The sequence below is a fragment of the Hylobates moloch genome, unplaced genomic scaffold (assembly GCF_009828535.3).
Source record: "Hylobates moloch isolate HMO894 unplaced genomic scaffold, HMol_V3 SCAFFOLD_41, whole genome shotgun sequence".
Taxonomy (NCBI): Eukaryota; Metazoa; Chordata; class Mammalia; order Primates; family Hylobatidae; genus Hylobates; species Hylobates moloch.
The window spans coordinates 528,678-553,117 of record NW_026652316.1 but is presented as its reverse complement, the minus strand read 5'-3'; the positions used below and the strand labels follow the sequence as shown (position 1 = coordinate 553,117).

At 41.9% G+C, this 24,440-nt stretch overlaps 2 protein-coding genes across 14 annotated transcripts in view; one reads left to right on the top strand and one right to left on the bottom strand.

Moving 5' to 3' along the window:
- Window positions 1-17,270, bottom strand: part of LOC116463553 (U3 small nucleolar RNA-associated protein 18 homolog) — a 35,166-nt gene extending 17,896 nt beyond the window's left edge. For both annotated transcript variants that reach the window (XM_032146707.2, XM_058434709.1), the window contains exons 1-7: window positions 16,835-17,270; window positions 14,368-14,480; window positions 11,165-11,263; window positions 8,901-8,968; window positions 4,341-4,429; window positions 1,832-1,957; window positions 521-695 (exon numbers count right to left, since the gene is read on the bottom strand). In XM_032146707.2, the coding sequence (XP_032002598.1) occupies window positions 521-695; window positions 1,832-1,957; window positions 4,341-4,429; window positions 8,901-8,968; window positions 11,165-11,263; window positions 14,368-14,480; window positions 16,835-17,227 (1,063 nt within the window). In that variant the 5' untranslated portion in view covers window positions 17,228-17,270. The remainder of the gene's footprint in view (window positions 1-520; window positions 696-1,831; window positions 1,958-4,340; window positions 4,430-8,900; window positions 8,969-11,164; window positions 11,264-14,367; window positions 14,481-16,834) is intronic.
- Window positions 17,127-24,440, top strand: part of LOC116463552 (MBT domain-containing protein 1) — an 85,525-nt gene continuing 78,211 nt past the window's right edge. For 7 of the 12 annotated variants that reach the window (XR_004246713.2, XM_032146703.2, XM_032146701.2 and 4 more), the window contains exons 1-2: window positions 17,127-17,634; window positions 18,548-18,611. Coding sequence is in view for 6 of the 12 variants with exons in the window: in XM_032146703.2 (XP_032002594.1) it covers window positions 17,502-17,634; window positions 18,548-18,611 (197 nt within the window). In the remaining 6 variants the exon portion in view is untranslated. Of the gene's footprint in view, window positions 17,635-17,696; window positions 17,920-18,152; window positions 18,268-18,547; window positions 18,612-22,947; window positions 23,047-24,440 lie in introns of those variants that run through there. The other 5 variants (XM_058434707.1, XM_058434705.1, XM_058434708.1 and 2 more) reach the window with 3 other exon arrangements.

The following is a 24,440-nucleotide window of genomic DNA, read 5'->3' as shown; positions in this document are numbered from 1 at the left end:
GATAAATTTTCACCTCCTAAAAAAGCATTATTTTTTAAGCAGTTCATTCTCTAAAATACAGAAGTACCCAAAAACAGTGCTTTATTTCCTTTAAATATAAATCAAAATTTTATTATAACTAACACTAAAACTACAGAGTATCCAAGTTTCCTGAAGATCAGAGAGGTGAAACAGTTTGTCCAAAGAAATGGAATCCTGGTCTTCTAGCTCCATGGCTCATGCTTTTTCTGCTGCATCAACTGCTAACTTTACAGCCAAATATTTGCAATTGCTTGTCTGGTGTAGGGAGAATATATACTTCCAAATTATGATCATTCCGTAAGTGTTCAATAAAAAAGTTCACTGGTTTCATTCAAATGTGTTATCTCAAAAGCACAGACATTTTCCAAACACTATACTTAAAGAAATTCTTATTTTTAAGAACCCTATGGAGTGAAAAAAGTGTTGTAAACATTGTTACATAAACTCACCTTGGGGGCGGGGGGGATGACTGGTTGTGTGCGTTCAACAGAAATCTTACCTCTCACTTGATGCACAGGAATTAACTTTCCAGCTAGCATGTCATAGACATAAAGAACCTTGCTGTGGGTACTCGTGGCTAAAACTTCTTCCCCATTAGCACTAAAACAAGCCTTAAAGATTGGAAACCTTTCCAAATAGATGCTCTGGATTTTAGGATTTGTTTTCCCATCAACCTATAAAGAAGTACAAAATGGTTCTTTTGATTATTTCCATGGACCCTGTATCCTGGTAGTACATACTTTTCACTACAAGTGTTCATTTAAAAATACATACCCAAGGGGCTGAAGGCTGACTTAAGCAGCCACGGCCAGTGATTTAATCAACCATGTCTGTGTTAAGAGGCCTTCATAAAAAAGCTTAACAGAAGGGATTCAGGGAGCTTCCGGGTTGCTGAACACATGGAGGCGCTGGGGAGGTGGCGTGCCCTGAGAAGGCATGGAAGCGCCACACTCCTTCCCCATACCTTGCCCTACTAATTTCTTGAGTTTGTCCACCCACAGATAAGGAGATAGTCAGTCCCATCCAAACTACATGAACTGGACCAAGTGTTATTCTCTAAAAGAAAACTGGGATACCCTATCCAAAAGCAGATACTGTGAAGCACCTGCAGGACTGAACGGTGACATTTGTGACCATGTGTTCACCATCTATACCCCCATCAGAGAGTGACGTCCTGAAGTGAAGGGCCAGGTCCGTTGTTTATTGTTGCAACCCAAGAAACTACCAGGGTACATCAGTGTGAGATTAAACATGGAATACCCAGTAAAGTCATGAGGTTATATTATCGCTTTGCTCTAATAACTCACCAGAAAATTAAAAGAACACGTTTTTGTAGAGATAATATATTCCCTAACATGATTAATACATTCTTCACTTCTCAATCTATTATTTTAAACCACTATTTTACTGAACTTTTATATTCAGTGGAAGAAAAATTTTACTCCAAATCCCCTATTATTATGGCTCCTTGTACACCGAAGTCATACAGGTGCATTCAATAAAAATGTGAGTGGGCAAGGGATGGTGAGCAACCCAAACTGTGAACAGGCAAGGGGTGAGCAGCTGTGATTGAAAACAGTGACGACAGACTTTGGAGCAAGAAGCAAGGGCAGTATGCTGACTGGATGTTCTATTTTGTACTTCCAAGCAAATGAACTCTGTCACTTCTGTGAGACTTGGCTATGCTTCGGGCTATGATGTTTTAACTATGAATATCTTTTTTCAGTATTTTTGCATTTGGGGTTGCAAATGTCTGGTTCTTAAATAAAAATAATGCATTAGAAATAAATAAGTAAATAAAGATGCATACCTGAAATAGTGACACAGCATTATCTAATCCAGCAACCATCACAATCTGTGCACCGGGATGGAACTGCACAGATGATATCCGAGCAACAGTAGGACGTTCAGCATTCGCATGCTGGCAGTTCTTCATCTATAGGAAATGAAAGCTGGGATTTTATCAATTGAAATGAATTAACATTATTTTCTTTAGAGTATGAAGAAAAGACATTATAGTTTATAATGCAGGAAAAAATGCACTGGAATGGTAACCAAACACAACTCAAAAAAAAAAAAAAAAAAAAAAAAAAAAACTGTAGCTCTGGCACCAACTAGCAAGTCACCTTACCACACAAGAATCCATTTTTACCATCTTTCAAATAAAAAGATTAAATCATTAAAGTGCTTTCCATATCTAGAAGTCTGAATGTATTACTCATTCTTGGAGCACTAGTATGTAGTCATTTCCCCAAAATACATCCATTTGTGTTAAGAGACTTTCACTTCTGAGGAAATTTCACTTAAAACTTCTACTTTGGCACCTGGCATCTTTGCATTCATGGCACAAATTTAAGAGGCACCGCACAGTTGTCCCCACAGTTCTTCAATTGGCACAGGTTGCTTTATTCTCTTAGGGTACATGGTTCCAAGTTTAAAGTAATGGTAATCTTATTTATTTTGTTTTTACAGGTTTCCCCTTGGATTTTTAAAATGCAGTTAAAAACAAAAGTATGTGTTTTGTTTGTAGCCACCGAAGTTAAATTTTTATGGTAACTACACTTTTTTTTTTTTTTTTTTTTTTGAGACTGAGTTTCACTCTTGTTGCCCAGGCTGGAGGGCAATGGCGTGATCTCGACTCACCACAACCTCTGCCTCCCGGGTTCCAGTGATTCTCCTGCCTCAGCCTCCCGAGTAGCTGGGATTACAGACATGTGCCACCACACCCAGCTAATTTTGTATTTTCAGTAGAGACGAGGTTTCTCCATGTTGGTCACGCTGGTCTCAAACTCCCAACCTCAGGTGATCTGCCCGCCTCGGCCTCCCAAAGTGCTGGGATTACAGGCGTGAGCCACTGCACCCGGCCATGGGATAACTACATTTTTAATGGAGATGAATTCACCCTGTGAAGGGCTAAATGAATTGTCCTCATAAGGTGGGAGAGACAAAATCACTGTATCTAATTTATCATAATAGTTTCCCCTGCCCCATTTAAATACTCCTGCCATGGTGTAATAAGAAAAGATACCTACGTCACTGGGCGCGGTGGCTCACGCCTGTAATCCCAGCACGTTGGGAGCTGAGGCGGGCAGATCACCTGAGGTCAGGAGTTTGAGACCAGCCTGACTAACATGGAGAAACCCTGTCTCTACCAAAAAAAACAAAAACAAATTAGCCAGGCATGGTGGTGCATGCCTGTAATCCCAGCTACTTGGGTGGCTGAGGCAGGAGAAAAGCTTGAACCCGGGAGGCGGAGGTTGCAGTGAGCCGAGATCACGCCCTTGCACTCCAGCCTGAGCAAAAGAGCAAAACTCTGTCTCAAAAAAAAAAAAAAAAACAAAAACAAACAAACAAAAGATATCTATGTCATAGAGAGATCTGTTAATATGACAGATATTTAAGTACTGTCTGTTAGTATAACAGACATTTAACTAAAGTACTGTGCTAGGTAGGCAGCTGGTTACCAGAACGAACATGCTGGACATAGTGATGAGTTAGAAAGTGAATAGTGTAGACCGCTTTAGAGAAAGTCTTGTCTAAGGTGCTATCTGAGCAGAAAGGTAAGAATGAGCTAGCCATTAGGACTGCCTGAAGACAAGACAGGCAGAACAAAATAGAAAGAGCAAAGGTTCACAGGCAAGAAAGGACCTAGCAGCATGTCCAAGAAACAGAAAAAGGCTTGTGTGACTCAAGTGGGAAATCATGGGAAACAGGTCTGAGATGAGGCTAAGGATCCAGGCAAAAGCCACATTGTAAAGGGCAGTGTAGAATACGATAAGGAATTCAGAAGTTTTCAAAAAGCAATGAAAAGTGACATGACCTGATGTTTTATTTTTAAAAGATCCCTCTGGCTGCCATACAAAGAATGATTTAAAAAGAGGTAAAGTGGAAGTAAAGAGTCCAGTCACAAAGCTACTGCAATATGCCAGATCAGAGATGACAGCAGTATGGACCAGGCTGATGCCAATGAAAATGAAGATAAACCAAACAGGATTCCTGGAATTACTGGAAAAGTTATTATATTTATTATTTTAGAGACAGGGTCTTGCTTTCACCCGGGCTAAAGTACAGTGGCTCCATCACAGCTCACTGTAGCTTCAAACTCCCGAGCTCAAGCAATAGGAACATAATACCTCTAGAACATTTTTGCAAAAGGAAAAAAACAAAACAACAATAACATAAGTATTTACCAGAGCAAAATGACACCAAACATATTTAACCCCACAGATAATAGGAATCCATACATCTGTTACTGGGAAGCAAATTAAACTGCAGAGGTAAGTAGTTCGATAGAGTCCCCCAACTTCACTGACTCTCACCTTCAAGATTCCTCTTGGAAGAGAAGTTGATGTGGATATGAAATTCCCAGTCCTTTGCAACAAATCATCTTCATCCTCTTCACTTTCATCTAAGTCAAACAAACCCAGAAGGCTGATCTTTAGAATCAATGAGCTGCCCCTTTACCTACCCCAAACTTCTATGAATATATTTTCAACATCAACTCCCTTTCCAGCCTCCCTACCTCGATTGCTTTTTTTAAAGCTGCAATTGGCAAAAGCAAAACAGGAAAAAAAAAAAAAAACATTTAAAGGAGAAGAAAAAGATGACACAAAGCTTAACATCCATAGTTAAAATCAAAGTTTAACTCTAGAATGAAAGACTAACACATACACAGATGGTTACTAAAACAAGATGAAGTGAAATAAAAGTTTAAAGCCAGCATTTCATTTAAAAGAAGCAACTCATAATTATGGCAGAATTGGCAACAGGTTGGCTACTGATCTAGCTTAACAACTCACATGAATAAAAACCAGAACTTTTAGCTGAATGATCATTGTCAGCAATCTATGTATCAGAACTTCAAAAAGAGCTAATAGGGCTGCTTTTCTCCTGGAGATGACTGATGATTCCAGTGGAGACAGCTAAGAAGCTGAGCAAACTTAAAACACTTGCAGAGCTAAGAAGGGAAAAACTACCTCTAAGCTTCTTGACAGGGTCTGGTAAGCCATCAGGTTTTGGATTGGGGCCACAAAGGGCTACCACTAGGATTAAAGATGAAATCAAAGAATTATAAGAAAATCTTCCAAAAACTGAAATTCTGCTTCACAATTCCTCATTAAAATAAAACGTTCTGGGATTGCTAGTGCCCTCTGCCAAGCTACCTACCTAGAAGTAAACATATAAACCATCATCCTAGATCTAATTAATCTACATTATTTTTCATATGCAATGTCCACCACTCAATGAAATACAATCAGGCAAATACTGACAAGATAACTTGACTAAAAACCACAAGGAAAAACAGACAATCCCCACAGGGATCTAAACAATGGAATTATCAGACACAAACCTTAAAAATACTATGTTTGGGCCAGGCGCGGTGGCTCACATCTGTAAACCCAGCACTCTGGGAGGCTGAAGTAAGTGGATCACCTGAGGTCAGGAGTCAGCGATCAACCTGGCCAACATGGAGAAACTCTGTCTCTATTAAAAATACAAAAATTAACTGGGCATGATGGCTTATGCCTGTAATCCCAGCTACTTGGGAGGCTGAAGCAGGAGAATCACTTGAACCCAGGAGGCAGAGGTTGCAGTGAGCGAGACTGCACCACTGCACTCCAGCCTGAGCGACAGAGTAAGACTGTCTCAAAAAAAAAAAAAGACAACAACAACAACAAAAAAAACTATGTTTAATATATTTAAGAATGAAAGACAAGATTCAAAATTGAGCCAGAAATCTAGAATATTTGAAAAAGAAATTCTAGAGCTGAAAAATATGTAATTAAAATAAGCCCCCAACAGGCCAGGCATGGTGGCTCATACCTGTAATTCCAGTACTTTGGGAGGCCGAGGTGAGTGGATCACTTGAGGTCAGGAGTTCGAGACCAGCCTGACCAAAATGGCGAAACCCCGTGTCTACTAAAAATACAAAAATTAGCCAGGCGTGGTAGTGCACACCTGTAATCCCAGCTACTTGGGTGGCTGAGGCAGGAGAATCACTCGAACTCGGGAGGCAGAGGTTGCGGTGAGCCGAGGTAGCACCACCGCACTCCAGCCTACACGACAGAGCAAGACTGCCTCAAAAAATAATAATAAATAAAATTAAATTAAGCCTCCAATAGATGTTTTTAACAGTATATCAAAATTAGCTGTAGAGAGAGTCTGTGGTCTAGAAAACGAATCAGAAAAATACACCCAGACTGAAGTACAGAAAGAAAAAGGATAAAAAACACTGAATACCAACATGGGCAACATAGTAAGATCCCGTCACTACAAAAAAAAATTTTTTTTTTCATTAGCTGGGCATGGTGGCACATGCCTGTAGTCCTAGCTACTCCAGAGGCTGAGGTGGGAGGATTGCTTGAACCCAGGAGGTCGAGACTACAGTGAGCCAAGATCACGTCACTGCACTCCAGACTGGGCAATACAGTGAGACTCTGTCTCAAAAAAAAAAAAAAAAAAAAAAAAAACAGAAAACAAAAAACCAAACCACACAGAATAGGTTGAAGACATTTAATATACATATTACTAATAATCCAGAAAGGAAGACTGGAACAGAAACAATACTTGAAGACAGGTGAGAATTTCCAAAACTTACAGAAGACATCAAGCCAGTTCAAAAGTACTATGAAGTCTAAGCAAAATACAAAGCAAGCTAAAATGATAGGGGGAGGGGATAAACAAAGGGCAACGCAATAAAACAATTCATAATATTAATGAATTGCTGTTGATTTCTGGAGGTGTGGTTATGTTCAAAAGGGAGAATTTTCTTATAAAGAAACTCAGTAAATATTTACAGATAAAAATAACACACTGGAGATAATCATGAAGCTGAGTGCTAGTCACCATTGTGTCAACAATAAGTATACCTTCAACAAGTCACTATCTCTTTGAACCTCTCTCATGTACAAAATGAATGTATTAGACAAGCATATCCCATACTGTAGCAGACTGACTAACTGCCGACTTAATTCACTTCCTTTTCCGCCTGTGCACAAAGCCAAACTACACTTCCTAGGATCCTCTCAGCTAGTGTGGCCTTATGACTGAGTTCCAGCCAACAAAATGTAGGCAAAAGTATCCTGTACCATTTCTAGGAAGGGCCAATAAAAACCCCCTCTTTCTCCTCCTATAAGCCAAGTGGATGTCAACATCTTAGGCAACTTTGGAAGAACCAACCTGAAGATGACAGAACTTCTATAAACTTGGGTCCCTAAAGTAAACCATCACCTTCCCAACACCCCAATTTTATGTGCTGAAAAAACCAACCTCAATTGGATTATGCCACTGGGATCTGTGGGATTTTGTTTCAACAGCTAGCATAACCATATCTAAAATTACAGGAATCTAAACTGTTGTGGGGTTCTATAAATGCAGCATTCTGAAATGGGTAATAAAATTATGTTTCATCCAGGAGGGCAAAGTGGTGATCTAGGGTCTAGAAGTACGCCACCAAAAAAATGCTCAAAATAACAAGGGATGTTTAACACATTAAAAAACGAACATGGAAAGAGGCTTCCCAAATAAGAGAAAAAGAAGATAATCTGTATGTTTCAAACTGTTAAGAGTGGAGAGTTGCTGGGACACACATTTCAAAATAGGAAAAACTGTCTAACAGTTCTTAAAGAAAAGGGAAGAAGGGGAAGAAACAGTTTAGTAAAAAGTACAGTATTTAGGCCAGGCACAGTGGCTCATGCCTGTAATCCCAACACTTTGGAAGGCCAACAGTTCAAGGCCAGCCTAGCCAACACGGTGAAACCCCGATTCTACTAAAAATACAAAAATTAGCCAGGTGTAATGGCGCGCACCTGTAACCCCAGCTACTCAGGTGGCTGAGACAAAACAATCACTGGAACCCGGGAGGCAGAGGTTGTAGTGAGCTGAGATTGCCCCACTGCACTCCAGCCCTGGGTGACAGAGTGAGATTCTAACACTCACACACACACACACACACACACAAAATACATTATTTGATATATTTAAGCAGAGGATAATGTAGAAAAGATTACTGCAGTGGATAAAGTCAGGCCACATCACTAAGATTCCTTCAACCTCTAAAAGCAAATGGCTAGAAACAAAGAGTCAATTTCTACTTAATAACAGACTGTCTTTTCTAACAGAATTATATAAAACACTGGCTCTTTGTATGGGCTCCCTGCATTTACGTACCATGAGGACTAACAGGGTAAGGAGAAAGGGGACAGAGGTGCTGGTCATAATCAAACTGAAGCTCTACGGACATCAAGGATGCTAAGGAAGGAGCTCCTACATGATGTGAGAGGATATACTCTGGACTCTCAAGATTTCAAAGGTTAATTCCAAGTCTAAAACGTGTAACTCCAAGTACACAAACCAGATTTTAGCTAAGCCATCCATATTTATAATAGCTAAACTCAAAAGATCGAAAAAGCAGAAAATAGCCATGGTACAAGTTAAATTTAAAAGCTACAGTCAAAAAAGATTTTTTGGGGTTTTTTTTTTTTTTTTTTTTTTTTTGAGACAGAGCCTCACTCTGTCACCCCGGCTGGAGTACAGTGGCACTTACCACAGGTTACTGCACCCTAGTCTTCCCTGGCTCAAGCAATCCTCCCACCTCAGCCTCCCGAGTAGCCGGGACTACAGGAACACACCACCAGGCCTGGCTAATTTTTGTATTTTTTGTAGAGATGGGGTTTCGCCATGTCACCTGGTCTGGTCTTAAACTCCTGGACTCAAGCAATCCACCCACCTAGGGCTCCCAAAGCAGTGGGATTACAGGCATGAGCTACCGGGCCAGGCAAGAAATACCAGGTTTTAATGAGCCTCATAAGAAAGCTCAAATGATAACAAACAGGAACAGGGACTTACGCACTAATTTAAACAGAGATATCAACGCTCACCATCTGAAGATGTTTTCCGCTTAGTAGTCTCTGCCCAGGCAGGTACTCCTCCCATGGCATGTTGGAATCTAAGCAAAAATATTTGAAGAATAAATGTATGGCAACCACTACCTGTCCATAAAGCTTGACACATTTAAAGCATATAGGTTGAATCACCCTTGAGAATATGTATGGACTCTCTTCCCAAGAAGTAACTGTCTTTCAGACAGAAGTTATTATCTCACACAGAACAGTCCCAACCTGCCTGCACTGGAAACCTCCATGAACCTCTGCCCACTTCAACTAGTCCTGGATACATATTTTTTGTTAATTATTTCCATCTAGTTACATGGTTGTCTTATTTGTTCGTATCCACACATCCTGGATATCAGGACTATGTAAAGAAGTCTCTTTGTGGTTTATGCCACAGTACATAGACTACACACTAGAACATGTCTAAAAGAAACTGACCAGACTGGTAAGAATATACAAAACTTCATTATATATCATCTGAATAAAACAGAATCACTTCACTCTGGAAAAAGTAAGCTTTAACAGAAGCATGATAGCTGTGTTCTTAAGAATTGGTACCTGGAAGAGGGCAAAGAGTTGTTTTAATTTTTTGATGTAGAAGTACAGACTAGCTCACCAAACTAAGCCCACTAGCCATAAACAACTAGAAACCTGGACAAAGTATATGAAACAACTTTTTTCGGAAACTGGATGACAGCATAGGACTGTGATCCCTCAGAGAAGGGAAATAAGCAAGATGAACTCCATCACCAACACGAATTTTCCCCTAAAGGCATTTATAAGACCCTGACACAAAGCTGAGAAAAAGATCAGCCTTGAAAGAGACTGATACAGTTGGACTTTGAGGAGCAGTATCTGGTACACATCATCTTAAGATACTCCTCACCAAAATACGTAATTGAATTCTAACCAAGACTTTAAGCCCAACTTAACAGGAAATACAGATGACAGAACAAGTTAAACAACACAAAGAAAAAATAATCAGATTGAGGGAAGAGAAAGTGCAAAGTGACTAACGGAGAGTTTTCTTCTGAGGTGATAGGAATGTTTAAGAACCAAAAACAAACAAAAAAACAAACAAAAAAAAGTTTTAGAACTAGATTGAAAAGGTGTTGCCACAACATTCTAAATATACTAAATGCCACCAAATTTACACTTTAAAATGGCTAACACTGTTATGTGAATTTCACCTCAACATAAAAAGGAGGCTTAAAATTTCAGAATGTGGGATATTCTACAAGACAACAGGTCTGAACACTTAAAAGATAGGTAATGGCTGAGCACAGTGGCTCACGTCTGTATTCCCAGCACTTTGGGAGGCCGAGAAGGGCAGATCACTTGAGCCCAGTTCAAGACCAGCCTGGGCGACATGGCGAAAAACCTCATCTCTACAAAAAAATACAAAAATTAGCTGGGCATGGTGGCACACACCTGTAGTCCCAGCTACTCGGGTGGCTAAGGTGGGAGGATTTCTTGAGCCCAGAAGCTCAAGACCAGCCTGAGCAACATAGTGAGACCCTGTTTCTACAAAAAAATTTTAAAAATTAAGGTGGTACATGCCTGTAGTCCCAGCTATGGGGAGCCCAGGAGATAGAGGTTGCAATGGGCCATGACAGCACCACTCCATTTCGGCCTGGGTGACAGAGTGAGATCCCATCTCAAAAAAATAAATAAATAAATTTAAAGGACATAAAATCCAAATAAAATGTATGCACCTTACAACAATTGGAGAAACTAACATGCACTAGCCATAAACTGTTAATTTTCTTAGGTATGACAATGGTATTGTGAATACGAAGGAAAACATCCTTAATCTTAAGAGATGCACACTAACAAATTTATGAGTTGTTTCGCATTATCTGTACCTTACTCTCAAATACATTGGGAAAGCACACACATCCCCCAAATACATAAAGCAAATATGACAAAATGTTAAAAACCATTGAACCAAGGTGGCAGCCATTTAAATTTTTGAAAATGTTCATATTATAAAATTATGGTTTACCATATGCAAATGAACAAGTAAGCAATATCATCACTGATCATATTTGAGTGGTAAGATAATTTTTTTCCAAATTTTCTTTGTGTTTGTGTTTTGTCCCCTCTCCCCTAAAACTACAGAAATTTAGTCACTGCCCGCAATAGCAATCCTCTTACTGTTTCAAAATCGAAAACTACACAAGAAGCGGTTACGGTTACTGGGCATTGGTTATATACACCTCTTGGTAAATCATATGAAAAAAGACACTTACTCTTCTTTAAGTCTCTTTTTAAGGTTGTCTTTCGAAAGTTTACTTTCACTAGCATTTTTCATCATATCTTTCCGAAACCGATTGTTCATCATGTCAACCCTACAAAAACAGAACAGCATATTTTAAATAACTTTTACAGAGTTAATATAAATAGCTGCTGCTTTTAGCACTTGGAGAAAAATGTTTAATGAAACAATATAGGTCAAGATTTTTAAGATGTGAACATTTCAAATGCATCTTCTCTGTTCTTCCTAAAACAAAAAAGTAGCCGCCAATATTTCAGATCATCTGGTTTACACTTTGGAGAGCTACTATTTGAGAAAATTCATCATGACTTATCTACATACAGTTTATGAAATTCTCCAAAATAAATCCCAGGTAAATCAAAGAGTTAAATATACAAAGAGCAAACCTTAGGCCCGGCGTGGTGGCTCACGCCTGTAATCCCAGCACTTTGCGGGGCTGAGGCAGGTGGATCACGAGGTCAAGAGATCGAGACCATCTTGGCCAACGTGGTGAAACACCATCTCTACTAAAAATACAGAAATTAGCTGGGCGTGGTGGCACACACCTGTAATCCCAGTACTCAGGAGGCTGAGGCAGAAGAACCACTTGAACCCGGGAGGCAAAGGTTGAAATGAGCCCAGATTGTGCCACTGCACTCTAGCCTGGGCAAAAGAGTGAGACTGTCTCAAAAAAAAAAAAAAAAAAAAAAAGGCCGGGCACAGTGGCTCATGCCTGCAATCCCAGCACTTTGGGAGGCAGACACGGGCAGATCACTGAAGGTTGGGAGCTCGAGACCAGCCCGGCCAACGTGGTGGAACCCCGTCTCTACTAAAAACACAAAATTAGTCCAGTGTGGTGGCAGGAGCCTGTTATCCCATCTACTCGGGAGGCTGAGGCAGGTGAATCGCCTGAACCTGGGAAGCAGAGGCTGCAGTGAGCCAAGATCGCACCACTAAACTCTAGCCGAGGCAAGAAGAGTGAAACTCCATCTCAAAAAAAAAAAAAAAAAAAAGAGCAAACCTTAAAATACTATGAAGTAAAAATATAGGTAAACATTTGTCTCTCTCTGTTAAAGAACTACTTACTATTAAAAACAGCAGTAAAAATAATGAAGGAAAAGATTCACAGATTTGACTATATAAAAATTTAAAACTTCTATGCACAGAAAGCTAGGGAAAACCTACAATAAATCTAACATATAAAAGTGTGAAATTCTCGATATGTCAGGAACTAATATACCAAGATTATTTAAAAAGTCTCCAATAGACAAGGACGTAATAAAGAATAGTTACAGCAAACGAGGCCAGGTGTGGTTGCTCATGTCTGTAAACCCCAGCACTTTGGGAGGCCAAGGCAAACAGGTCACTTGAGGTCAACAGTTCAAGACCAGCCTGGCCAACATGGTAAAACCCCGTCTCCACTAAAAATACAAAAATTAGCTGGGCATGGTGACATGTGCCTGTAGTCCCAGCTACTTGGGAGGCTGAAGCAGGAGAATCACTTGAACCTGGGAGGCAGAGGTTGCAGTGAGCCAAGATCGTGCCACTGAACTCCAGCCTGGATGAAAGGATGAGAGTCTCAAAAAAAAAAAAAAAAAAAAAAAAGACAATGACTAAACACAAAAATGTTTTCTCAAAACTAGGTAGAGCTATTACCCACCACCAAACTGACAAAGTCTGAAAAAAAAAAAAAAGAACCATTGTGTCTAAGAATGGACTGAAACTGACACCTTTCAATGGGAAGGCAAACTGGTAGAACCTCATAGCATGCAGTCTGGCAGTACTTATCAAGAGCCTTACAAATAACTGTGCTCTTTGATCAAGTAATTCTACCTCAAAGAATCTTTCTTAAGGCAATAAATTAGAAAATAAAGAAAGGTTTATTCATAAAGAGATGATAAACATTAATGCCACATTAAAGAGAAAAATAAGGCTGGGCACAGCAGTTCACGCCTGTAATCTCAGCACTTTGGGAGGCAGAGACGGGCGTATACTTGAGGTCAGGAGTTCAAGACCAGCCTGGCCAACGTAGCAAAACTCCGTCTAACTCTGTCTCTACTAAAAATACAAAAATTAGCCAGGTGTGGTGGCACACGCCTGTAGTCACAGCTACTTGGGAGGCTGAGGCAGGAGAATCGCTTGAACCCGGGAGGCAGAGGTTGCAGTGAGCCAAGATCACACCACTGCACTCCAGCCTAGGTGAAACAGCAAGACTCTGTTTCAAAAAAAATAATTAAGAAAAAAAAGGGGGAAAAGAAAATCTACCCAACAATAGCCACGTAAATTATGGTTAATTCACATAATTGACTACAACATAGCCATTTTAAAATGTCTATTTTTTTAAGTAGGGAGAAATGTTTACAAAGTAACTTCATGTAGAAAAAGTCAAAACGTTAAATCAAGCATACAGTACATTCTCATCTACGACAGTTCCTATGGCGTGAGCTACCTTCTTTTTAGCCTTTACTCAGTTTCAGGCACTGTGCTAAAAGCTCTACATGTACTATTTCGTTTAATCCCAACAAACTTCTGATCTAGTTACTATCACTGTGCCCATTTCACAAAGGAAAAAATGTAGGTTCCAAACTGCCCATGGTCAATTAGAAACTGGCCAAATGAGAAGGCAAATTGAGATTTGACTTCAAACACTGTATTCTCTTAGCTACTGGATACAGCAAAGAGGAGACTGAGACAGAAGTGTGACAACATGCTAACAGCAGTTCTCCCTCGGTGGTGGGATTAGGAACCATGAAAGATCTTTTCCATACTTTCAAACATTTTTCAAATCTTCACATAATCACAAATTGGTAAAAAGAATGATTTTAGCCGGGTGCGGTGGCTCACGCTTGTAATCCCAGCACTTTGGGAGGCTGAGGCGGGCGGATCACGAGGTCAGGAGATCGAGACCACGGTGAAACCCCGTCTCTACTAAAAATACAAAAAATTAGCCTGGCGTGGTGGTGGGCGCCTGTAGTCCCAGCTACTCGGAGAGGCTGAGGCAGGAGAATGGCGTGAACCCGGGAGGCGGAGCTTGCAGTGAGCCGAGATTGCCGCCACTGCACTCCAGCCTAGGCGACAGAGCGAGACTCCGTCTCAAAAAAAAAAAAAAAAAAAAAAAAAAAAAGAATGATTTTAAAATCTGCAAAATAACTTTTTTAAGTGTCCAGAGGGATTCAGAAGAAAAGTTAGGCAACTTACATTTCCTCATCTTCATCTTCTTCATCCACCCAAACTGGCTTCTTTTGAGGTGGAAAATTATCTTTTGCTTCATTCTCCACTTCTGAGTCACCCGAGTCTTCATGTCCTTGAACCTACAGCAGACAAAACACCCTCAAGCACTGAGATTTTCCTATCCCATGACTGCAGACACATAGGCCTTATAGCTAAACGGCTTATAGAATGTTTTTTCTACCACTCTCTGGTGAAATAATGGGATAGAATGCTACCATTGCAAATGCTGGAGACAGAGGCAGAAAATGGAGAAATCAGAGAACAGCACCACTGGCTGGACAGGTGAAGCAAGATGGAACAGTCAAGGAGAAAAAGTCAACACTCAACAGCAGAAAGGAAAACATCAAGTAAGACAAGAACAAAAAATGAGTCTGCAGATGAAAAAAGGAGGAGAAATGTCAGAACTACAGAAATTACAGGACCGGAAGCAAACTAGAGTCAAAGATATCCCCATTTTCCTGATCTGTTTTTGATCCCCTACCTCCTTAAGAAACTTTATACCAGCAGAGAGCGCAGTGCCTCATGCCTGTAATCCCAACACTTTGGGAGGTCAAGGTGGGAGGACTGCTTGGGCCCAGGAGTTCGAGTCCAGCCTGGGCAACATAGGGAGACCTCGTCTCTACAGAAAATTTTTAAATTTAGCTGGGTGTGTGGTGTGCACCTGTGGCCCCAGCTGGCTACTTGGGAGGCGGAGGCAGGAGGATCACTTGAGCCTACGAGGATGAAGCTGACTTCTGGGCTTAAAGTGCTCGGAGAATTGTGCAGGTGTAATTTATCTGTGACCAACAAGAAGAGCAACCAGTTACTATTAGCAAAAGGGAGCTGGAAGACTAATAGGTGCCACTGCACTGCAGTCTGGGTGACAGAGTTAGACCTTATCTCTAAGTAAGTAAAAAATAAATATATTTATACCATCAAATCTAAATTCTAAAGTTATAAATTTATACCATAAAGTTTATACTATCAAATCTAAACCTAGGCCGGGTGCGGTGGCTCACACTTGTGGTCCCAGCACTTTGGGAGGCCGAGACGGGCGGATCACGAGGTCAGGAGTTTGAGACCAGCCTGGCCAAGATGGCGAAACCCCGTTTCTACTAAAGATACAAAAAAAAAAATTAGCCAGGCGTGGTGGCGCACGCCTGTAATGCCAGCTACTCCAGAGGCTGAGGCAGGAGAATCGCTTGAACCAGGGAGGCGGAGGTTGCAGTGAGCCGAGATGGCGCCACTGCACTCCAGCCTGGGCGATAGGGCGAGTCTTAAAAAAAAAAAAATCTAAACCTAGACCACAGAATACCCTTTGAAGTGAGTTTGAGCTTGCCAAAACCAATAACAGAAATGTGCAAGTGGTTTCAACTCGCTCTACTACCAGTCTAATAGCCTTCAAACCCAACAGCTCCCACCTCCGTACACTGTTCCTTTTCCAGACGACAAAATTGTCACACAGTTCAGCATGTTTCCAGTAATAGTTCTGTACTTCCCAAACAGATTGCTGCCACTTCTCCCACAAGCACCCGAAGGCGGCTCTGGTAAGCAGCTGACATTAGCTAGGTCAGCATTTGTGTAATAAACATGGCCTGGGTAATTCTCGGTGAGCTTTCCTCTGCCCCCTTTATCTAAAATTTCACAGGCCTCCTCTACACACGCTCATCTCCCTTTCCCGAATGTCCTTTTTTCTCTTCAGCACTTGTCACCAACAAACCTTAAGTTTACTCGTTTATCTCATTTGTCTTGTCTCTGCCACTAGCACACAAGCGCCAAGAGGCAGGGATTATTTGTCAGTTTTTTCCATTGCTGTGTCTCCTCCAGTGCCTAGAACAATGTCTGGGACTCTCTCAAGAAAAGCCTGGTATAGAATTAAAGGGATAGCAACATGTGTGCAAAAAGTATGATCAACCACGCAGGATTTGCCATTGCCAGAAAGGGTATCTGGCAACCAACAGGTTCACCGATATTGGCTAAATGAACGAAATATACGATCATTCTCAAAACATGGTGGGTCTCATAGTCACATAGGGAGATAGTTACAGCGCACATGCCCAGGCCCGTGCCCACGAATGGATTCCATCAACGACATCGAATTCCTGAATCACGAGGAATTGAGGCAGGCGATCAAAAGACCACCCTCAGTTTGGGAAGAGGCTACCGGAGTCGAGCAGCAGCGAAAGATGCTCACGACCACAGTTCGCAGATACCCGAGCAGCGGCGCCTCCGGGGGCGGAGAAAGACGCGGTCCCCGTCCTCCAGGCACTTTCAGTCTGGAGAAGGGAGGCGAGGGACCCGCAGCTGCGACCCTCCGCGCCCGCGTTCTCGGGCTCCCGCCCACCTGAGCGCTCCCCGCCGCCGCAGGTCGCCCAGGCTCCGCCCCCCGGAGCTTCACCGCCCACCGCGCGCCCCGCCCGAGTGCGCCCAGCCTGCGCGCCGCGGCCTCCCTCACCCTCGGGCCCCGCAGACGCCGCAGCAACGCGTCCTCGTCGTTCTCGACGTCGCCGAAGACCAGCTCCTCCAAGCACCGCTCCACGGCCGGTTTGTCCTCCTCCAGCGTCAGGCGGTTCCGCTGCCGGAGCCGTCTCTCCTCCTCCGCCGCCGCGACTGCAATCGCAGCGGCCGCCGCGCTTGGCCGGGCCGGCGGTTTCCGCTGGGATGAAGGGGCAGGCTTTTGGGGAGGCCCGCCTGGCGCCGCTCCGGCTTTCCAGTCCGGCCTCATTCCGGGCTTCCGCTTCGGCTTCGCTCGGGTTCTCCGGTCCAGTTTCATTCGCTTCCTCCGTTCCGGCGGCATCGTTAGGTTTGAGGAGAAACGCAGGCGCTCACGTGGAACCTCGCTGCGCATGCGCCCAGGCGCCTCGCTGGCCGCCGCCGCCGAAGCCCCGAGGGCCGGAAGGAGCCTGCGCAGCCTCTTGCCACGTGACCAGCACTCCCTCCCTCTACGTAACTCCCACTCCCCTCCCCAGCTCCGCCCCGTGTGGGAGTTCCTCCGGGAGGGCCAATCTTCCGGGTGTAGGGGGAAGCGGCGTGACTGGAGTGGAAAATTTTTCCAACACAACTTCGCAGCTGCAACATTGAAAGGAGCGCGAGAAAGCCCGATTATACACTGGGACGGCTGAATGGAACTTCTGCTTTTCCTCTTGACTTTAACCACTGGACACAAGCCCCAATACGCTTTCCTCCCTTCGTCTTGGTACGGTCCGTGGAGTACGGAGCCTGCAGAGGGTCCCACGCTGGAAGCGAGAGAGGAGGGTATGTGGGGAAGTGGGCCAATCGGGGCGCGGGTCACGGCGCAGGCGCGCTGGGGAGGGAGGGCTATGCTAATGTTGTTGATATCCTGGGGCCACCCGAGTTAAAGGGGGGAAATCCGGGGGCTGCTGCAGCCGCCACCGGTCTGGGCCCAGCCGGGGGCCCCGTGTAGTCGCCGCAGTCCCGGGGAGAGGCACCTGCCCCCAGCCCGGGGAGGGGGCGCCGCGGGCTCGGGGAGCACGGACAACCCCTACCCATGAGGCCCTGATGGAAAACACAAAGGATCTGGTGAGAGCCGAGCGCGGCAGCCGCTTTGTGTGCCAGGTGGGGGGGACGCCTGCAGCTCCCCGACCCCAGGAACCCCGCAGCTCCCTGACCCCGCTCCCTGGCCTGCTTCTCCATCCCACGCCCCCTCAACCTCCGGAGCCCCCCTCCCCCTTCCAGCCGTTAAACGGTTCAGGGGTTCCCCTCCCCCCACCCCGTCAGCCCTGGACTCGTCGGGGTTCTCTCCATCTCCTCCACCCTTTGGAAGAAAAATTCGAGAAGAAAGTTTTTCTCTGCGTCCTGCCCCCGCCCCCTGCTCTGGCTAGGGGGGAAAGGCTGGATCCGAGACTTTTCCTTTTTTAGCCACCCGGGGTGGGAGAGCGGAGTAGTCCTCTCTTCTTGGCGGGGAGGGGGAGCGTAGTTTTGGTGCTTTGCAGGGGAAGGTGTCTATCTGCCTTGGGGCCAGTGCCGCGAGGCGGTTTGCACGTGGAGGTGGAAATATTGAAAGGGGGCGGGGTGGGCACGTGCGGGAGAGGTGGGAGTGGTGTTTGGGAAGCAGCCTCCAAGGCTGCATATTTAAAAGGGTTTCAGGTTGGTGGGCTTCTGTGACCATTGCGTTCTCCTTTGTGAAATAAGAATCCTAACGTTTCAGAGTCGGAAGAGACATTAGAGGTCATCCAAAGCAGCCGTCCCCTCTGCAGCCTCTCTGACAAGTGGTAGGTAGTCTGATCCTGCTTACACCTCTAAAAGAACTGAGCGCTCAGGCCAGGAAAGCCCATGTTTCAGTAGTTCTAATTGTTGTCTGCCTACCCTTATTAGACCCTTCAGTCTCATTCATGTCCTGGTTAAGTTGCTCCTTTTTTTACTTCTCAAATTTTTTCTCACATCCTCCTCACCCACCCACTGCTCATTGGCCTATATTTTCTGTGCCAGGAAAGAACAGCAGGGAAGTGGAGGAAGGGGGGGTTGAGAGATAGTGAGGGCTAGCCGAAAACTTTGCTGGGTCAGTGTCAAGTGTGCTGGCTTACATGCCTGAAGATGTTTTTCTACAGGAAGCTAAAGAATTACAATATGGGAATTTCGTGCCTGTATTCTCCCATGAGTGCATCTTTTTGAAGTTAGAAATTTCAGCGTCATCTCCGTGGTTCTTGTATCACAAAACACATTTCCTTGTTACCTAAATCACTTCTCCTAAGGATGTCTAAAACTGTCTCTTAGGGATGGTAGGGAAGCTGTTAGAAGCATCACCTGATCGAGGGATGATTAGATGATTACCACCCCCACCCGTATTTGACCTGTGTTCCTCGGAAGCTAGTCTTTCCTCCAAGGGCCCCTCTTCCAAATGCTTTTACTCCTTTTTTTTTTTTTAAAGTAACTATCTTTTATGAGATTTGAAATTTACGAACCATTTTAATACTTGTTTAGAGTTTACAATATTTTTAATTCTCCTTATACTAGCATGCACCAGTACTTATCACTGGGTGGTTGAGATAGTTGCAACTATTGTCACTGGGTGTTTTTCTAACATTCTCCTTCATTTGGTGAGCTATGCTGCCTCCAAAAGTAGTTTTATTGGCCTAAGAATCTTGGATATACCTGTTACTCTCTAATGTGGTGAAGTGGGGGTCAAGACATAACAGGTATAATGTAGAAATAATGCATCTGATTTAAAAGCCAGCAAATAAATTTCACCTTAAGTCCCAGTCTCCTATTTAAAAGGTTAGACTCAATTTTTCTCTCCTCCTCTTATAACTTAGAGACTGTTGCTTTGCTCTTGTGTACTTAGACTGTTATTTTTCATTTGTTCACCTCAACACCAGAGTGTTTAGAAAGAGAATAGCTGTGCTTTTTTTTTTTTTTTTTTTTGCACCACCTCCTTCTCTGAATAACAAGTAGCTTCTGTCTATCTAGAACCCCATACTGAATGTTTGGGAGTACCTGGCAAATTATGGCAACATCTGTCTTGAATAAGTATTTGTTCATAGTGCCTTACGTTGTTGCGTCATGCTTTTTAACCATCCAGTTGCTAACTTTATGTAATGTTTGACATAAAATATTTCCTCTAAATCTACTCACTAGAATTCAGCTTATGAAAAAGGATCAGTAGAGCTGTAAAAATAGTGTTTTTAACATTTTAATTAATAAGGAGTTCCAAGTCGTTTTCCTGCTTACTTTAAACATGAACTGTCATGACTTAAGTTGACTGACTTTGGAGACATCTGCATTCTAAACATACTAGACAGGAACAACTGGTTTTATTTTTAAGACGCTGCCATATTCTTTAAAGCTGGTTATATGTTGACCTTATTATCTAAACCTTTCTAGATGTTCTAGTGCTGCTTTTAGTCCCTCAATTATGTTGAAAATTAAAACAACATTTTAAGTTGTTTTCAAATGTAACAGTGGTCAAAGGAAAATATAAGCTATAGTTTAAAAGTGAAAACAACATATTAGTATAAATACTAAACCACTGAATTACTAAAAGCCAAGAGTGCTCAGTAGTCTGAGTAACCACATTCTAAAATTAGACAAGTGACATTTTTTGGGTTGCTCTCTGTTTCTCAGCTTTTCATCTTTAAAATGTTTGCTAAATAAGATATAACCTTTCACACTTATGTATCATTAGTCTGAGGGTTTCAAAATTCAAGAAAGAATAAAAACATCAGGACAATAAAAGAGAAAGGACTTACAACACTTAAAACAAGCTAAGATATGTCTCTTAACACCACAGTATTCTTAACTGTGCAAGATGACTTTTGATTTCATGCAAAAATTGCAGATAGATTTAATCATTTTTTAATAAACCTTGGCTTAAGGATTTTTTTACCTGCCAATTTAGGATTTCTCTTCTTGCTTTGCTGGAACCCACAATAAAAGGTGAAAAGGAAATAATTCCAATTTGAACAAACCCTGAATATGAGATAGAATGAGGTGATACAATAGGAGGGGTGCAGGCAGTGAGGTTGATGTCACAATTCTGCCACTGACTAGCTCCATGGCCCTTGGACAAGATCCTGTGCCTCCATTTTCTCATGGCAGTTGAAGGGTTAGTCTAGTATCAGCTTAATCCAATAGAACTTTCTGCAATGATGGAAATTTCCTATATCTTTGCTGTCCAGTTATGATAGCCACTAGCCACATGTGGCTGTTGAGCACTTGAAATGTAACTGGTGGAACTAAAAATTGAAGAACTCAATTTTTAATTTTGCTGTTATAATCAATGTAAATTTAAGTAGCCAAATGTCTGGCATACTGGATATACAGACATAGAACACTGTTTTCTAAGCATAACTAATCATTAGAATCACTTCTTGGAGGCTCTTGTTAAAATACAAAACCTCTCTCCTATAACTTATTTAGTAGGTCTGCAGTGGGTCCTGGGATTGTGTTTTTAATGTATACCCCAGAGAGTTTATCAGGTTGGTTAGGAAACACTCCATTAGATTTCTGAGGTCCCTTCGAGTTCTCACTTTAGCACTGATAATTTAGAATTTAGTGTAGTAGAAGTGAGCTCTGGACAAAGTCGGCAAGCTAGCTCTCTGAACTGCGATCTTAAGTGAGTTGTGTAACCTCTTTGAAAGCTTCACTTTCCTCATCTGAAATACAGGGTGAACATCAGCCCTGCCTTCTGTAGTTTCTGTAAACCTCCACTCAGATGTTATGCCTGCTGTTTAAAAAAATGTAAGCTGCTGTAAAAGATGAGACAAGTCATAAGATAAAATGTTAAGATGTGTTCCCAGGCTTTGGTTTTTCCTTTTTCACTATGTTTAATTCCTACTACTAGTCTTTTAAAACTGGTTGTATGTAATACTCATTAGTTTGTTCAATGCTGTGGCCGAATTATTTGGCCACCGTTTGCAGTCTAAATTGTAGGACAGGAATGTTAAGTCTAATACTTCTTTGTATTTCTGGTGCTAAGCATAATGATTTGCATATATCATTCAATAAATATTGGTTAATATTAGCCAGGTGTGGTGGCTCACGCCTGTAATCCCAACACTTTGAGAGCCCAGGGCAGGCAAATTGCTTGAGCGTGGGAGTTCAAGATGAGCCTGGGCAACATGGCGAAACCCTGTCTCTACAAAAAAAAAATAACAAAAATTAGTCAGGTGTAGTGGCACACACCTGTAGTCCCAGCTACTCGGGGGCAGAGGTGGGAGGATTGCTTGAGTCTGGTGGGAGACCCAGGTTGAAATGAGCCATGATTGTGCCACTGGACTCTAGCCTGGGCGACAGAGTGAGACTCCGTCTCAAAAAAAAGAAAAAGGAAAAAAAGAAAAGGTTATCATCATCTATTACTTTAAGACTTCTAAGCTTTAAAATTTGCTATAGATTATTTTATACACCAGAGAAGTAGCCCCCTTGTGTATATGTATGTGTTTAACCCAACTTTAATTATTAACAGCCTGTAGTTACTATTGTTCAGTGGTTTTATATCTTCTGAGCAACCAGTTCCAAATATATTTTTTAAAGGTAAACACCAAGAGAATGTTATCATTTCAGATCAAGTGTTTTTAGGTTATATCAAATCAATATGACACTGAATAAGCTGTTTAATTTATTTTCTCTCTTTTTTTTTTTTAAGATGGAGTCTCGCTCTGTCACCCAGGCTGGAGTGCAGTGGCATGATCTCGGCTCACTGCAGTCTCCGCCTCCCGGGTTCAAGCGATTCTTCTGCCTCAGCCTCCCGAGTGGCTGGGACTACAGGCGAGTGCCACCACACCCAGTTCATTTTTGTATTTTTAGTAGAGGTGGGGTTTCACCATATTGGCCAGGCTGGTCTCAAACTCCTGACCTTGTGATCTGTCCACCTCAGCCTCCCAAAGTGCTGGGATTACGGGCGTGAGCCGCTGCACCTGGCCCGTCTCTATGTTAACGTACTAATAAATGATCTTGTTTGATCATTCAGACCACATTTGCCCTACACACCCAGCTTGAGTATGAATTCTATTATTGGGGGTAGAATTGATAGCTGATAATGATCTCAGGGAATCTCTAGGCCACTGCATGTTTCAGACATAATTTTGATATGGTCATCTTATTTTTAATTAGCTTTTCAGGTTCGTACTTAAGGATTCATAGCTTTCTTCGGGAGAACTGAAAGCCTATTCATGTGAATTTTTTTATTTTATCATACATCCTTCCTGTGTGGTAAGTGATGTTTTTCTTATTTAGAAGAGAGGGAAACTGAGACCCAAGTAATTGTTACATCCAAAGTCATAACAGTGATAGGTCTAGAAGTTGAACCCAAAGAGGTAGAAATTTGTATTTCTTGTAGATCAAAGAATGACTTCCTTTTGCTCACTGTTGCTTTAAATCTTAAAATATTGCTATGTAGAATATTGTCCTCTCCTGTCATTCTCCTGGGTACTTTTCCATTTCTTTAGATGAGTTGTTCAGAATATTATTGCCTTCGGTTTTCTCTTGATTATATCATTGACATGAATTTATTCTTGCTTGCACATTGAATTTGTGGGAAATAAAAACCCAGTAATCCCAAATCCTTACCATTTATGTTCCTCGTAACAGTAAGCTTAGAAAGAAAGAAGGCATTTCTCTTTACACTGATGAGTTTTATCACTATACCAGAATGTGCTTTCATCCTCATAGTATAATAGAATGAAAAAGAGGCCTGCAGGAGCTAAATAGCTCTTGAGCTCCTACCAGGTTCAGTCATTGTAGAATATGTATTGATCTCTGTTTTGTACTTTGTGATCTCACGCGTACAACATTCAAATTTAAGCTTCTAGAAAATATTTGCTCCATAGCTAAATACAAAACTTTGAAAATTATGTGAGCCACTGCTCCCAGTGGGTTTGGATAATGAAGAATTGGTGTTGACTTCTGATGAGTTTATTCATATCTGATGAGTTTACTCATACTGAAATTATACTATTATTAATATTACTTGGCTCCATATTTATTGACACCTGCATTTAAGATTTCAAGTGTTTTCTGTCGTTTCTCCCAGAAATGTTTAGTTTTGTTGGAACTTTTGTTTGATTATACCAATAAGTTAATGACTATGCCTTTTAATTCCCTTGTAGATTTCATAGGGAGGATGGTTTACCTAAGTGACAGTTACAGTAGGACAATGAAGTTCTGTTGTGATTTGTGATCTCTTCTTTAATTTTGTTACTATAAAAACCTTTTGTTTTATTTTTTATTATAGAAGTACACTTATAATGTTTTAAAAAAGAAAAATATTGAAAAGTTAGATTCATCTTCTCATGCTACTCCTACCCTGCTAAAAGTTTAGCTACTCCTAAGGTCTTTCTTAGTGCACATAAAAACAAACATACATATATTGATCTGTGTATATGCCAGTGTATATTGTTTCTTTGAATAAACAGTGAGTCATACTGTGATATATTTTATTATACTATATATTGTGATTTATTTTTCCACTCAGTATTTTACCTGTTGCTCATCATTCCCCTGCTGATTGTAAGATTGTCTCCAGTTTTTCATTATTATTACATTAGCAAACATCCTTCTACATAAGTTCTTGTGTCCTTGTATGTATTATGTATGAGTATTTCTGA